The sequence below is a fragment of the Pongo pygmaeus genome, chromosome 16 (assembly GCF_028885625.2).
Source record: "Pongo pygmaeus isolate AG05252 chromosome 16, NHGRI_mPonPyg2-v2.0_pri, whole genome shotgun sequence".
Taxonomy (NCBI): domain Eukaryota; kingdom Metazoa; phylum Chordata; class Mammalia; order Primates; family Hominidae; genus Pongo; species Pongo pygmaeus.
The window spans coordinates 36,101,623-36,118,892 of NC_072389.2; the positions used below are offsets into that span (position 1 = coordinate 36,101,623).

Consider the following 17,270-nt stretch of genomic DNA (forward strand, 5'->3'; position numbering starts at 1 on the left):
CCCAGGCTGGAGTGCAGTGGCGCGATCTCAGCTCACTGCAAGCTCTGCCTCCCGGGTTCACGCCATTCTCCTGCCTCAGCCTCCCGAGTAGCTGGGGCTACAGGCACCCGCCACCACGCCTGGCTAATTTTGTGTTTTTAGTAGAGACGGGGTTTCACCGTGGTCTTGATCTCCTGACCTCATGATCCTGCCGCCTCGGCCTCCCAAAGTGCTGGGATTACAGGCGTAAGCCACCGCACCCAGCTCTTAGGCACTTTTCTTCGTGCTACCTATTCAGTCCTTGCACCATGCTGGAGAGAGAGCAGTTGACAGCCATTACCCTTGTTTTCACAAATAAGGGAACTGAGTCTCAGAAAAGTTCAGGGGATGGGTCTACCCCTAGCCCACATGGCTAGTGAATAGCAGAGCCCAGAGCCTGTGATATCTGTATTTTTCACATTGTGTCCCCAACAAACAGACCCTGAGCAATCCCAAAATGTGAGCAGAGGTAGAGCTGAGCTCTGTATCCTGAGAGGGCCAGGCCCTGTGGTATGAGGACCAGGATGGTCCTAGAAATGCCAAGTTCCCCATCAGCGGCTCTCAGACATCCAGGCTTCAGGACTCCTTTGCTCTCCTTAAGGTTATTGAGGATCCTCTAAGTTTTGTTTATGTGATTATATCTATCAATATTTACCACATTGAAGATAAAAGTTAAGAAGCATTTTAAAGTTCATTAATTTACTTAATATAATAAGGCCATTCCATAAATAGTATGGTGTTAACATAAATAGCATTTTATGGAAAATAACCATATTTTCACCCAAGAAATCAGTGGGAAGGGTGGCGTTGCTTTTTATTGTTGCAAATCTCCTTAATGCCTCATGTAATAGAAGACATCTGGACTCTCTGACCAGCTTCTGCATTCAGTCTGCTGCTGGTACCTATGTCCTGTAGCCTCTGCAAAGCTCTATGGAAGACTCAAGGAAAAAGGGGGATGAAAGAGGGAAATAACGTCTAACCATTATGAAAAAAGATTTGACTCACTGGTCCTCTGAAAGCATCTCAGAAACCCAGGGGTTCCAAGACCATACTTTGAAAACTTCTGTCTTGTACAATTACCAAAGGGAATTATTTTCCATGATCGTAATCGTAGTGTTTGCTGTTACAACAAGGAGGGCAGAATGGCATCATGGTTCAAAACAACAAGTGTTGAAAACTAAACTTTACGAAACTGAAATCCAACCCCCTAACCTTTTAAACAGGTTTCTGTACTTAGCTGTGTGACCTAGGGCCAGGAGCTTGTTTGTTTCATAATTGATATATTTATGCATTCCTCTTCTCCTTTGATTATAAAGGTAATACATGCTCATAGCAAAGCATTCAAACAGAAAAGAGACATATAAAATTAAATTTGGGGGGTCTCCCATAATCTCCATTATTAAATGAGAAAAATAATAGTATTTATTTTGCTGGTTTATTGTCATGAAGCCAAAATGCGTTGTTTGCGTGTGCATGTGACATTTAGAAATGCAAACTCTGTTTAAGGGTTAGCTTTGTTATTTTCAGGTATCATCGATACCTGATACCTGATATTTATTGATATCCTCTTGGTAAAGTACTTGTTCATCTCTTGCCCATTTTTCTATTAGATTGCCTGCCCTTTTCTGATTGATTCTTAGGAGTTTATTTCTTATTCTGGATATGAGTCTTTTGTCAGACCTACTATCTTGCTGACTCAGGGAAAACCTCAGTTTGTTATGCTGTAAAACTAAGAAAAAAATATGGTTGGCCTAAAGATTAAATTAGATAAAAGAAGTCACCCTTGTTATAAACTTTAGAGTGCTACACAAATATGAATTTATATTATCCAGCTATTTTCTCTGCAAACAAGAATTTAGAAATGGTGATGGTTAGGTCTATTGTTATGTTTTTGCTTTTTTTTTTTTTTTTTCTCAGCATCTACACAAAGGAAAAAAAATCATGTGATGGGAGCTCTGTAAAATCACACTGAATGATGTTACCCAGTAATTCACAAAAGAATAATGGCTGCAGAAATGCAAGATAGCACATTACGCATTACCATGACAGTTGTACTCTAAACCAGATAGACGATTATTCAGAGAGATTGATTTTAAAAAGCACGATCACTTAAATCAAAGCGTGCTCTCAACTGAAGAGCTCAGATGGAAAAAGAATGAAGGGAGTTAGGCGCGTTGACTCGAGGGTGCCTTGCCACACCGGCCTTCTGGGATTCTGTGGCGGGCTGGGGACTCTGCCTCCTCCTGTCTTCATCCCAGAGGGAGAAGGGAGTGTAGATCTTGCAGGAGAGTCGTGTGTGTGAGTAGCCACGTGGTGACAGCCAATGGCACTGAGTGACATCACACAGATTGCAGCATGCTCCTCCTCTTCCCACCTGCTGTAGCAGACAGGGCAGCTGTTTGCATCCCTATTTCGGAGGAGAGAACACTGAAATGCAGAGAAGCCAATTGCCTACTGAGTCAGGAGCCCCCAGGGTCTTTTGCCTGTGTGGACTATGCTCCTCCATGCCCTCCTGCCCAGTTGGGGAGGGCAGGAATAGCCAGAGGGGCAGCTTGAGGATCTGGAATTGCTGAAACCCACTTTCACAGTGCAATGGTCTGAACGTTTTTTTCCCACTAAATGCATGTGTTGAGATCTGAATCCCCAAGGTGATGGTATTAGGAGGTGATTAGTCCATGAGGGTGCAGTCATGATGGACGGTCCTCTTATATACAAGGCCCCAGAGACCTCCCTCGCCCCTTCTACCATGCGAGGACACAGTGAAAAGATGGCTGCCTATGATCCGGGAAGCCAGCCCCCACCAGACACCAGGATTCAATCATAGTGGCAGGTTAATGGACTTCCAGCCTCCGGAACTGTGAGAAACAAACTTCTATTTTTTGTCAGCTACCCAGTGTATGATATTTTGTTATAAGCGTCCAAACAGAATAAAACATAGAGTCTGTGCTACTTAATTGCAGGCCCCTAGGTTCCTGTGGAATACTGTTCTTCGGGAGACTAAATGTGCATATTTATTCACAAGCCTCTGGGCCAGGTTTGGATGTTTCTGTCCCCTCTCTTGCGGGAACCCCCTTGTTTGACCAGGGTGGCCTCCAACTTGGGAGGGAGTGACTGCTGTAGGCAGCTCTGCCTGCTGATTCATGGTTTCAGGCTCAAGTGCTGCATGGCAGGCTGGGGGCTCTGGAAGCAGTGGAGGATATTTGGGTGAAAGAGAAAGAAACTTCCCTCCTGGGGTGAGGAACTGGATTTTGTCCCTAGGTAAATTCTGGGCAGTAGGAGTGGAGCCCCTGCATACCTGCCCTGAATGTCCTTCTGCTGGGGGCCAGAGGGCCATGTGGGAACTATAATCCCATCTGGGGACTTTCTACACTCAGAGGTGTGGCCACCATCCCCAGGTCTCCCAGTTCACCTGCAGCCTGTGTGGCCAAGTGCAAACCCCGAGGCAAGGAAGTTGAGTGCAGAGCTGAAGTCCTCCCCCAGTTCCTCTGTGCAGAAGCCTGTCAGGAAGCAGGGGGCTGAGCTCAGCTCTAGTGCAGCAGGTTCGGGACATGCTTGCCAAGGATCCAGGAAGGAAAACGCTGTGGGGAGAGGGGAGGGGACAGATGGACTCTGAACCTGCTTTTGGAGCAACCCCTGGGGAGGGAGGGCATTTCTTGCCAGCTGGTCAAGGTCTTATAGGAGAAGACACGGCACCTGCAGACCTATTGCTGCCAGAGTCCCACAGAACCTCTTTGAGAAGGGGGAAAGGGGTCAGTCAGGAGCCATTTTGCTAATGAGGAGACTGAGGCCTGCAGCCACTGCCTCTCATCTGTGGTCACAGGCGTGGGGACCTGGAGACAGTAATGCCTAGACAGAGCCTTGGAAAGCAGAGCTGGGAACTGAGGGTTAAAGGCTCAGGGCTGGGTGCACATGGTGAATGTGAGGGGATCCACATACTGTGGTATTGCAGGGTCACAGGTGGTTAAAGCAGAGGCTCAGCCCCAGGACGCCACCCCTTGTCACTCTGGGTGAAGTCCATGTCCCTGTCTTCTTCCTCGTAGGGACCCTGTTCCCTCCGTCTGTGACCTTTGTTACCATTTGTTGTTATAGGTTGTTATAAGTGTATCATTATTGTGTTGTATAATCCTACCTCATCCCCCCCCACCAACACACACACACATGCACACACACACACACACACACACGCACAATTTTTATTCTAGGAGCTCAGGAGCAATATTAATTTCCACTGCACACATCAGGCAAGCATAATGCTGGGGACAGGAGGTGTTCCATAAATGTTGCATGAATGAATGAATGAATGAAAACTCGGCTGGACCATGGCTTGTAGCAATGGCTTGTGCACTTCACTCAAGATTTTTCACCTGATCCTTTGGGCAGTGCAGTTGGAGGAGGGTGATCTGATCATATGGGTGGTCAGAAAGTCTGGTCTGAAGATGAGTAGAGGACAGCCTCTGTGTGTGTGCACCTGCATGTGCATAGGGGCAGCAGGCTGCACAGTGGGAATGGGAAGGAGATGAGGGACCTTGTCACTGCAAACAGAGAGCCAAGAGACTCAGACCATGTGTGGCCCGGACAGGTGCCAGGAGGAGGGAGATTGTTCTGGGAGCATGGTTCCTCATGCCCTCCTCTCTCCCTCTTGAGTCTTTGTGGGGGGCTCCCCTAACGGGCATCCCTGCATGCTCAGGTGGTGGTGGCTGCTGCTTGTTGATTACAGTTTGAAAAGCCGTACTTGGTCCCAAGCTGCTACACACCGCTGAAATTCAGTGTTCTCTGATGGGGTTTCTGTTAGAATGTTGGAAAGAAGAAGCCTTTTAATTAGATTGGTAGTAATTGAGCTCCCAAACCACAGAAGCCTTTCTCTCAGCAGATGAAGACACAAATGCAATTAAAAGAAGGAAAGGCACCTAAATGGAACCCTTGCTAATTTTAAGTCCATTAAAAACAACAACTCCTTAATAAGTTGAGGCAACAGATACACGTTCCGAAGAGTTTAACAGTGCTTCCCAATAATATTGGAGCTTGAACTGGAACTGGAGTGCTACAGCTACTTAAATGGATAGCTCTGTTGGGGATCATTTGCTCAGTGCAGAGTACAGAGACATGTTAGCTCTACAGCTTTTCCCACCAAAAACTCCTGGCACATTTTATTAGGAAAATGGGATGTATTTTTTCCTATAACTGAATAAATGTTCAGCGTCTTGTGGACATTGCCCCTGGCCTGGGGTCCCCTGAGACATCATCCCATGTCCCTCCCCAGGCAGCCCTCTCCTCTCTGTGGGATTTGCCCCACCTGGCCCATCTCACCCCAGAGGTGCCCAACATGTGAGCAACTGGGCTGGGGCACTGACGTCCCTGCCAACTGCTTACATGCTCAACGCATTTTCATTTTAATGAGAGGCAGCACTCGTTTTTCATTTGCATCCCTGCCCACTGACACGCCCCAGCAGATGCCACGTAGTTTCTGCCTTTGGGTCTTTTTTTTTTTTGAAACTGCCCGTCGGTGAACCAGGCCAAGTAGATTCTATTGCGGGAGCTTGAGGTTTCAGCTTCTGGGCACATCTTCACTGGGGCATTAGTTAATATTTTCCCTGGAGAGGGTGTCAATTGCTAATTCACAGAGTCCTTTAGGTTGGAGTTGATTATTTCATGCTGAATCACAACATTCTCAGTATAACTATTGTACAGAATTCACTCATTTGCCTCCTTTCACTGGGCTTGGTCAGCCATACTAAAACGCGAGTTGCCTCCCATTTGGAAAGGCCAGTCTTGACAGGTCTCTTTTCTATACGTCCTGTGCTGGAGCAAAGTCACAGCTGGTACACTATCCAAGCTCCCTGGTTAGCGCATAGGCTTAGCTGGAGGCAGAACTCAGGGAGGTGTTTTGGAAATGTAGGAAAATAGGCTCTGGAGTCAGAAAGATCCAAGTTTGAATGGCTGCTTCTAAAGTCACCTCATCTTTCTCACCTTTAGTTTATCACCTGGGTAGGCTTTACCTTCGGGTGTATTTCAAGAGCCTGATGTGCCTCCTAGAAGTTAGAGGATGAGAGAAAAGCCCAGATCTGCAGGGACAAGGCAGAGTCATGGCCCACTTGGCACCACTCACACAGGGTGCAGCAGCTCCACACAGGGCCATGGCCCCTTTCCTGGGGGAGGGAGGCATAACATACTTGTATTTGTTTAAAAGTGTATATATTTTGGAAATACACCTGACTTTTTTTCCACCTACTTTTATGTTTTTTTAAGCATATGAATTATTTAAAAATACAAAGATAAATAGCTAAATCATTAGCAGGCATCATTTCTGGATGGTAAGGTTGCAGAGTTTTTATTTTCTTCTTTATACTTTTCCATCTTTTTTAAGTGCTGTATAATAAATGTGTCTTACTTTGGAATAAATAGAAAAGCTTAACTCTAGGGAAATGCTGCTTGCATATATTGGAAGTGCTTGGTGCATTCTAATTTCCACACACAACAACGATCTCGACAGTCAGATCCCCATGTGAATAATTGTCTCATTCTTTTGTAAACCATATTATTTATGCTGCTGCTTTTTTTTTTTTTTTGAAGGATGAGAAGAACCAAGTTTTAACCACCAACATTTGGCTGCAAATGGTAAGTTAAGAGAATGACAATCTCTCCCATGGGCCTGCAAGATCTTGCACCCAAGATTCTTGTCCTGATACCTGAGATGCTTGCTTCTGAGAGGTCCTGTTTAGAAAAAAAAAAAAAAAAAAAAAAGCCATGGCTGTCACACCAACTCCACACCTGCCAACAATGAATGCTGGGTGTATGACACTACAGTCTGCAGTGCTCAACACATGCACAAGATCAACACATAGGACAAGGTTATGTGGGGACACTTCAGAAGCACTTCAGGCAAGACAAAAAGATACAGGGCTGCGTGTAGATGTCCACAATCTGCACCACAGCCAGTCCCCAGGACTCAGAAGCTCCATCCCTGCCCTCTGTGGCCTCCAGAGCTGCATGTTTGAATCAGGTGGAGTGTTCTGAAACCAGAGGCCCTCGTACTTTGTGCTCTAGCAATGCTTATAAGAATCTTGAAATGCTACCTATCATTTGTAGATTTTTAAGTTGACATCTGCAATGCTAATCTAAATTTAATTAATTGCAAATGATGCCACTTAACATCCAATTGTAAATGTTAACACTGAAAAATAAAATGGTCAGTCTCTATTTTAAATGGAATCAAAATACCATAATAATTTGGTGCCCATCTCATTCAAACACCATATGAACAAGCCTTTTTTTAAACTGTCAGATATTTAACATAGTCCCTTTTTTCTCTTTGCACATGCATTTCTATTCTACTTTCTATACGGAATTTTATCCTAATGTAATATAATTTTATGTTTGAAAGTCTCTTTTTTGTTTGTTTGTTTGTTTTTTTTTTTTGGACAGAGTCTTGTTCTGTCATCCAGGCTGGAGTGCAGTGCAGTGGTGCAGTCTTGGCTTACTGCAACCTCTGCCTCCCAGGTTCAAGTGATTCTCCTGCCTCAGACTCCCGAGTAGCTGGAATTACAGGCGGGCACCACCACACCCGGCTAGTTTTTGTATTTTTTAGTAGAGACAGGGTTTCTTTATGTTGGCCAGGCTGGTCTTGAACTCCTGACTTCAGGTGATCCACCCACCTCAGCCTCCCAAAGTGCTGGGATTACAGGCATGAGCCACTGCGCAGGGCCGAAAGTCTTTTATTAATCACTGTGCCTTGGTTTTTTCAAACGTAAATATTTATACAAGAATTATTCCTTTATACCGTAAGTATTAAATTTTGTTTCTTTTGGATTGATTTAAGTTTGCTATTGTTACTGGTATTATAATTCATCAAGGTGACATAAATTAAAATTTTTAAGTAATTATAAAACATAAATTTTTATTGGCAATTTATATCTCTGCCCAAGATGAGTTTGTTTTAAATTAGTTCATGTATCCACAGATGACTTTTTATTACTTGAATGGAGAGAATGATAGTTTTCACATCAATTCTGTTGCTGTTTTTTAACTAGGTATAGTAACATGAATAGTTGGACATGAAAGCCACTTTGTTAAAGCAATGTTACTCAATCTTTGAACTTCTTCTAGGTTATATGCCAAAAATAATGTAGTTTTTATCAAATGTATCAGCTGACAGCTTGATTAGTTTCTCCTTCAATTTTGTTGAAAACAAAGAATTAAAAGAATTTAAACCCACCTGACCTTTGAAAGTATTTGCCACCCAATTTGTAAGGTAATTCACACAGACACAGACGCTGATACTTGAATTGACCCTTTGTTTGGTTCTTGGGTCAGTGTCGCAAGATGGGAGTTGAGGTAAGATAAGAGAAATGTGCCCTTCTTTGTAAAGTTGAATGGGAGAAGTGAAAATGGAGACTAAAGGATAGTCCCATGTGGTTCTTGGACAGGTGAGTTATCCTGTGAATACATGTGGAGTTGAGGGATAGAAAATGGATCTGCATCCAGCCTGGCCAACATGGTGCAACCCTGTCTCTACTAAAAATACAAAACTTAGCCGGGCGTGGTGGTGCACACCTGTAATCCCAGCTACTCAGGAGGCTGAGCCAAGAGAATTGCTTGAACCCGGGAGGCAGAGGTTGTGGTGAGCTGAGATTGCCCCACTGCACTCCAGCCTGGGGAACAGAGCAAGACTCAATCTCAAAAAAAAAAAAAAAAAAAGAAAAAGAAAATGGATCTGCTTGAAGCCATTGCTAGGTGTCCAAGGTGCACCCATAGCTACATGTGAGACCCCTGCAGAACCTAACATTAGTCAGGTGAGAGCCCTTGAGATATTCCCCTGCAGGATTTAAAGCAGCATACTTCAGTGAGCACATCTCTGCCCTTGCCTGTGCCACCTACTCTAGCTTCCCTCCTTTTGCCCAGGACACATGATCTGTGCTCTCCTGGAAGGCCCAGGCCTTCTTCCCATGGACAGACTCATCTCCTGGCGCCTGCTGAGAGCCCGGTATTAATGATTGTCCTCACTGCCAGTAGCATCAAAATAGTGTCCGTGGGTCATTCTCACTCTTGTCCCTCCCACAGGCTTTTCATTTGGATAAATGTTAAAGCCATGGATCCGTTGGCTCAAACCAAAAACCTTGAAGTCACCCTTAACTCCTGTCTCACACACCTCACCTCTGATACATCAACAAATCCTGGCAGCTTGACCTGCAAAACTGATCCAGAATCTAACTACTGGGCATCAACCATGATGCTTTCACTCTGGTCTACATGGGCGTCATCTCTCACCTTCATTATTAGGAGTCGCCATCCAGCCTTCCTGCTTCAGCGTTGCCTCTTCTGGTGGTGTCTTGTCCTCAACATAGCAGCCAGCATATACCTTCTTGGCACAGATCCCTCCAGGAGCTCCTGTCTCCCTGGACAACATAGGAACTGAAGTCCTCGAAGTGGCCTTGGATTCAATTCCCTCCCTGCCTGGCTCCTTTTTCCTCTCCCCTCCCCTCTGTCCTTTGCTTCCTGGCTGCGCTCACTGTCCACTTGTTGGGTGACACACACGTCACCCGAGCACGTGGCCCCCTCAGGGCCTTTGCACTGGCTGCTCTCCCTGCCAGGAAGACTCGTCCCTAAGAACCACTTGATTTCCCCCTTACTTCTCACTGATCTCTTCCTAAGGGTCACCTCTTCATTCAGTCTTCCTTGAACTCCGATGTACTGTCCCAAACCCTCCCCTCCACCTCCAGCCCACTCTGTTCTCTTTATCCTGTTTCATTTTTCTCCCAAAGGCTTCTCACCATGTAACCCGCTTTGTGTTCACTCATCTATCTGTTCATTGGTTCTGAGTCTTCATCACCCTTAGAATGTGTGCACGGTGTGGGGGACAGGGCTCCAGGTGCATTCGGTCACTGCCGTACCCACAGCCCCTAGTTCACTGTCTCACCTATAGCGGGCACCAGAGAACTTTTGCTGAATGAGAGAATGAAGCAAAAACTCAAGGTGAACCTTGAGGTGCTTAGGTAGTGTGACACAACCTAAAGCCATCTCCTGAACAGCCGTGCAGCACTTTCGTACTGTGTGTGTAAAGTCAGGCTCCGGAGAATGAGGCAAGTGCTTCCCTTTTTAATTAAAGTTGGAAGTTTGCCATACCCTCTAAGGAACAACGCTGCTATTGACATTTTTCTTACAGAGAGAAATGCATGTTATGGAGAAGTCTCTCTCCCTGGTGCCTATCTTCCTTAGCCCTCAGTAAGTGACTGGTCTTCAGCAATGTATATGATTTGGCAATTTTATTTAAAGGATGGTGGTTTCCAAGAAAAATGTAACTGGATTATTACTCCCAGTATGGAATTCAGATGCTCCATAAATAAACATCCTTCCTTCAGAGGGTGTCACCAGAGACCTCCAAATTTATTTCAAGCACAGCTAATTTTAATTAAGGCTTACATTTGCAGAAGCATCTGCAGCTTCATTTGTTTGAAAACTCACCTTTTAACTCACCTCCTCTTTTGGAGCAACCTACTCTGTGGAAGGTATTAAACTGGGCCAGGTGAGGGGACCCAGAAATACATAACCCAGTTTCTACCTTTAAGCCATTTATGATCAGGCTGTGTGATTAACACGTTTAGAAGGAGGCAGAGGAGAAGAAGGAGGAAAAGAGGAGGAGGAAAAAGGAGAAGGATGAAAGGAAGAGGAAAAGAGTAGGAGGAAAAGAGGAGGAGAAGGAGGAGGAGGAAAAAAGGAGGAGGAAAAATGGAGGAGGAGATGGAGGAGTTAGAGGAAGAGGAGGAAAAGAGGAGGAGAAGGAAAAGAAGAGGAGGCAGAGGAGAAGGAGGAAGAGGAGGAGGAGGAGGAGGAAATTAAAATAGCAAGAACAAGTATTTCCCTAGGGATATTACAGACGACAGCTGGTGGTCAGACAGTAGAGGCCAGACGTGGGAGAAATCTCTGCTTTAAAGAAATGGGAGAGAAGGAGAGGCACAAATTCTCCTAAATATGAAGATCTGGGAGCACTGGCATTTCTGGGTATTTTGTCATTAATGTTTACTTTTAGGTGCCTACTGATTGAGAAACATGCTGGATTCCCTTAGAATGTGTGCCCTCATAAAGCTGGGTGATAACATTTATCTGGAAATTGGCACCTGTAGATGATCTAGCAGTTGTAACACTGCCTCCCAACTGAATTTTTAAGGGCTCACAAGAATCCTGGGTTTAAAACAAACCTTAACAGTCATCTAGCCAGTGCCTGTGTCTCTCTGCCCCCGCCCCCACCCAGTGTTTCAGTCTGGAAGCCCTGGCATTCCTATTCATGTCCACAGCATGGTCATGAGGAACTCAGGAGTCACCAGAGCAAGCTTGGATGCTGCCCAGAGGCCACTTCTAAGCAACCTTCCATTGATTGCTGTTCTTGTGTTCCCCGGCTGGGGACCAGCCTGGCTTGACCCAGCACGACAATGGACATGCACAAGTGAAGCTGGATACTGAAGGATCTCAGGGCCAGGGTTCTGAGGGGAGTGCAAATGTGGGCCGGGGGCGGAGAGCCACAAAAACGGCTCTAGCAATGGGTTTTTCTCCTCCCGAGTTTCATGTTGCTGAATTCCTGTCCAGAAAATCTGAATCCACGTAATCTTTTCTCTAGGGTATTTAAACTCTGCAAATGATACATTTTCTATGCATTAAAAATGGAAAAGGCAGAAAGGTAAAAAAATGAAAAAAACTCTCCTTGACCTCCAGTTTGTTGGTTTTGTTATTCTTTCTCCCAGTTGCCCTTGATTTTGATCATTCAGAAACGTGAGGGAGGAGAAAGAGGCTTCATCTCTCTGTTCACCTTTTCATGTTCCGAGGAGGAAGCAGCTGGTTCCTCTGCAGCCGGTTCCTCTGCAGCCGGTTTTCTCTGCAGATTAGTTTTTATCATTTTGAGAGGCTTGTCAGACATAGTCTGATTTAATCTATGAGAAAAAATGACAGAAGCCATTTCAGTTTCTGAAGAGACATTTGAACCATCCAGAGACTTACATTTGCTTTTAAAACATCTGTCTTCTCTTATTTTGCAATTGTGACCATTCTCCTGGCATTTGATGTCCCAGCCTTCCTGGGTCATTCTCTAACTTTAACCTCCTAATTCTAATTATGGTACTAATAGCCTTCACATCATAGATGATAAGATTTTAAGCCGTTATTTTTTCTAAAATGTTTACCTTTTTAATTTCTGCATTCATGATCACTTGATCTCTGACACATGGAAATGCCACGCTTCCTGTTCACAGACAAGCCAGCTAGTGGCTTGCTTAGGGCTATGACAGCATCTCAAGGTGAAGAGCGATGTTTCAATCATTACGTCTCACCAAGAGAAGAAAGTGTCAGGGTCGGGGGGTGGAAAGAAGGCTGCTTTCCTCCACTAACAAAATAATGGACGGGAAGAATTTTGAAAAGATAAGTGTTTTCTGACATCAAACGTGTAATGTCTTTTCCAGCACCAACAACCAATTTTCCACCAGCAACTGGGGGTCCACCAATTCAATTCATTTCTCACATTATCTACCTGGAGTTCGCATCAGATCCCACAGGTTAAAGGGCTCAGTCTCACTTCAGATACCAGCTGCAAATTGTGTACCCAGGCTACCCACATGTCTAGCAGGTGACTGAAAATTCGAGGGTTCCCATACCCTTCTCCCCCAGGTTCAATAACTTTCTAAGATGGCTGACAGAGCTCAGGAAAATACTTTTGCTTACTTAATAAAATTTTAAATAATATCCAAACTTATTTAATATATTTATAAATAAAATATATTTATTAAATAAATATTTAATATCTACTTATATAAAATACCCTGGAGAAAACATTACATGGATTCAAAGAGTTTCAGAACAGGAATTCAGCAACATGAAACTCGGGAAGAGAAAAACCCATGACTTATGCTTATTGATTTATTCTAAAGGATGCAGCTCAGGAACCACAAGTGGAAGGACTCAGAGGGCAGGGCGCGGTGGCTGGAAGGGTGCGTGGAGCCGTCGTCCTCGTAACTTCTCCCCAGCGGCCACCTTCCCCGTAAGTGGGTGTGCTGACCAAGAGTGTTGATAACCCTGTCTCCAGCCCCTTTCTCATCCCTCCCAGAGCTGTGAGTGCAATGGGCGGAAAGCTCTTTCCTCCAGTCACTAGGTGACCAGCGCCCATGAAAGCTATCTAGGTGCCCAACCCTAAGTACCTCATCAGCGTAAACTCAGGCCTCAGGCATGGTCAGAAGGGGCTCTGTATGAATCACAAAAGACACTCCTCTCACTCAGGAAGTTCCCAGGGCTTTAGAAGCTCTGTGCCAGGAAAACCAAATCTATTTTCTTATTATACCATAATGTATTTTTTTTTTTGGCAAAGATTATTTATTTATTTTTTTTTTATTATTATACTTTAAGTTTTAGGGTACATGTGCGCAATGTGCAGGTTAGTTACATATGTATACATGTGCCATGCTGGTGCGCTGCACCCATTAACTCGTCATCTAGCATTAGGTATATCTCCTAATGCTATCCCTCCCCCCTCCCCCCACCCCACAACAGTCCCCAGAGTGTGATGATCCCCTTCCTGTGTCCATGTGTTCTCATTGTTCAATTCCCATCCATGAGTGAGAACATGCGGTGTTTGGTTTTTTGTCCTTGCGATAGTTTACTGAGAATGATGTATTTTTTTTAATGAAAGATAACTTTCCTTTTTCCTCTCTGCCTTCCCCTCTCTCATCCCTTTCCCCTCCTCCGCCCTCCCGCAATGCTTCCGTGCCACTAGCATCCACACCCATTTAGAGTTTCCTGTGGGCTCGAAGCAGCACACATGGGGCCCAGGTGCCAGAGCCGTGGAAGAACTGGGATTCCCCCAGTGCCTTTTAGATCAATGGCCCCTTCCTGCCTTCAGTGTCCCCTCACAACTCCACACACTCTTCTTTTGAAGATTTAATGAGAAGGAATCTCACAGAAAGAGGGAGAGAATGATTGTCTGGGAGTCTAGGTTCATTGACACTGCTTTTCAGATCCCTACTCTGTGGAAAACGTGCCAGGTGCTGTCTACAAAGATTTTGCCTGATGCACCCTGTTCCAGAGGGACCTAGGAACCAAGTGCTTTCAGAGAACAACGTTTTTTCTAGAAGTTTGTTGTTTATAGGGCCTTATTCCATATCCAGTCTTGGGAAACCTTCATGGGAGCCTGTGGGGGTTGCTGGTGGGGCCCCCGAGCTCAGGAGTGTGGACCTGGGCTCCAGGGCACACAGCATGAGGTTCCCACTCCACATTGGCACTCACTCTTCCCCAACCTTGGCTGCAGCTACGTTATGACTGTTATTACAGCTCCCAAGTCCAGCAGGATTTTGTAAAATGGGGAAATCTCTCTCTCTTTTTTTAAGCCGTCATTCATCACTTGCCTGCCAGGGCCATATGACTTTAATCTGCTGCTGCACACATTATCTCATCTCATCCTGTGAGGCAGGTACATGTAAGGAAACTGCAGTTCAGAGACAATGATTTACCTGAACAAGCTCACACCGCTAGTCTCTGCCAGGCCCTTGGTGCAAACCCAGGTCTGTCTGACGCGGATGCTTTCTGCAGCTCCCTCCACCTTTTCTGCCACTACTGTTACCTGAAAAGCGTTCCGATCCAGACCCCAAGAGAGGGTTCTGGGATCTCGTGCGAGAAAGAATTCAGGGCGTGAAAGCAAGTTTATTAGGAAAGTAGAGGAATAAAAGAATGGCTACTCCATAGAGAGAGCAGCCCCAAAGGCTGCTGGTTGCCCATTTTTATGGTTATTTCTTGATAGGCTGAACAAGGGGTGGATTATTCATGCCTCCCTCTTTTGGACCATGTAAGATAACTTCCTGATGTTGCCTTGGCATTTCTAAACTGTCATGGAGCTGGTAGGAGTGTAGCCGTGAGGATGACCAGAGGTCACTCTCGTGGCCATCTTGGTTTTGGTGGGATTCAGCCAGCTTCTTTACTGCAAACTGTTTTATCAGCAAGGTCTTTATGACCTGAATCTTGTGCCGACCTCCTGTCTCATCCTGTGACAGAATGCCTAACCATCTGGGAATGCAGCCCAGTAGGAGGTTTCAGCCCTGCTTTACCCAGCTCCTATTTAAGATGGAGTTTCCCTGGTTTAAATGCCTCTGACACAGTGGTCAGCCTGGTTTGGGGCAAGGGAAAAACAGCAGATGGGCAGCAGCATCAGGGAGAGATTGAGCCAGAAGAACCAGCTCTGGTGGAGCCCAAAGATCAGTTTGCTTAAAGTCAAATAACACAGGTAAGCCCTGACCCAGTGACTGACTAAAACATCCTAGCTTTCTGAACCCTGGCTTCCTCTTGTAAATGGGAGCAGTCATCACACTGACCCCCCCAAACTTGGTGAGTCTGGACATACACAGGACACTGGACTAGCATAAAGGCTGTGATCTGGCCGGGGAGGGGATGAGCCCATGGTTTACGCGGTGGGGTGTGTGGGGTGTGGGGAGGCAGCGTGCAACTCTGGCTGTGCCTTGGATGAGGTCTGGGTTTGACCATCCAAGCACTCCCATTCCCATTCCCAGTTCCTGTCTCCCCTCCCTCTGGCCATCATTCAGCAGGCAGGGGAGAAGGAGAGAAGTGCCTTGGCCTACCATGCTCACTTTCCAGGGCAGTTCATGGAACCTTGTGGCCCTGACCTGTGTGGTAATAATGGTGAACGTGACTGGCTCTGTGATAATTAGTGACCAACCCAGAGAAGCATCCCAGGGTGAGATGCAAGACTGTGGCACAGAAAGCACAGGTGTTGGCTGTGGCAGGGCCTCGTGCCCAGGGCAAGGGAGAGAAATGAAGAGAAGCACAGGGCAGAGGTGCCAAGTCGGAGCAAGCTGCAGGAAGCATGGCTTGGTTGGCGCCCAGGCATTCCTGGAAGACAACTAGGACAAGACCCACCCTTCCTGGGTGTGTCCCTCCTGTCCTCTCCCCAACCACTTCCATCTCATGAGAGACCCCAGCAGGCAGCTGTCGAACCTGAATGCCTCAGAGGATACTTCTGCACATCACCCATTAACACATCCTCATTCCTGGAGGTCCCTGGCTGCAAAATGATGTCACTCACGTGGATAGTTCCTCTCCTCTGATGTCAGATTAGATCCTTCCAGACCTGGGACCATCTTTCTGGATGCTGCCTGCCCTCCTCAGAGGATGGTTGGTCTGGGACATGCCCTTTGACTCCCTTGTTGTATCAATAGCTCTAGGCCCACAGTCCCTCATCTGCAATTCCCAAATCTCAGCAGCTCTGAAAAATTTTCCCCCTCCTTTGATGTTGTTTCCGTAACTTTGCATCAAACTATTTTGGTCTAAAATCAAATTGAAATCTATGTGAATTGAGGCATTTATTTGTCTCACTCAGTGCAAATAGGCATGTTTTGCTGCAGAAATTACCATGTGTTTGATTGTGAGGAGCCACCCTGGTTCCAGGTTGGGGTGGTGCATCACATACCTTTCTGGATCTTGGAAAGCCTGAGCTCCAGAGCATGGGTGGTACCAGGGGGACAGAATACAGGATAATGGTGCAATTATAGGAGCTTCTGAGTTCACACTTGTCAGCCCTGAGCCTCCTGTGGGGTGGTGCTTGTTATGTGGCAGCTGCAGGTGGGATCCCACCCGAGCATCCTCTGCAGAGCTTGTGGGCTCCAGGAAGGGCTGTTTAGCACCTGATCCTGGGAGGGAGGACCCCAGACATGGGTATTCCTCAGGCAAAAGTCATTCGATAACCTCAATTAAGGCCTGGCCGTCAGCTTGTGCTTCCTGAGTCTTCACCTGCCTCCTTTCGTCCTGACTCTGTTTCACCATCAGGGCCCAAGATTTGCATTGCTGGGTGTCAGAAGCACTATCCCTGTGACAAAATAAAAATTCAAATCTGAAAACATTCCTTTAGAAATTCTGAGAGGTTCCCATGCAGCTGCACACTATCGCTTTATGGAAATAAATATTCCACATTTCTCCAGCCCGGTTCTTAGTCCAGTGGAAATAAGTGAATTCCTTTTTTCGAAGTATTCTTACAGTGAAAACTTTGAAGGGAAAACAGTTATTCATTTGGCTAGAAGTAACCCATCCGCTGCAGGAGGAGAAGGCTCGGGGACATGCAGAGAGTTGGAATTAACTTTAATGATACCATCTGAATGTGTTCATGGTGACAGCAGAACCTTAAATGTGAGTTTTATGCTCTTCACAGTCATTTTGGAAAGGATTATTGAATTCCCGTTTTCATTATATTTTATAAATAGCAATTCAGTTATAATAAA

General features: G+C 45.7%; 1 protein-coding gene across 2 annotated transcripts in view; it reads left to right on the plus strand.

The window, feature by feature from the left end:
• Positions 1-17,270, plus strand: part of CHRNA7 (cholinergic receptor nicotinic alpha 7 subunit) — a 135,574-nt gene that overhangs the window by 61,734 nt on the left and 56,570 nt on the right. For both annotated transcript variants that reach the window (XM_054452387.2, XM_054452388.2), the window contains one exon: positions 6,589-6,633. In XM_054452387.2, coding sequence (XP_054308362.2) covers positions 6,589-6,633 — 45 coding nt within the window. The remainder of the gene's footprint in view (positions 1-6,588; positions 6,634-17,270) is intronic.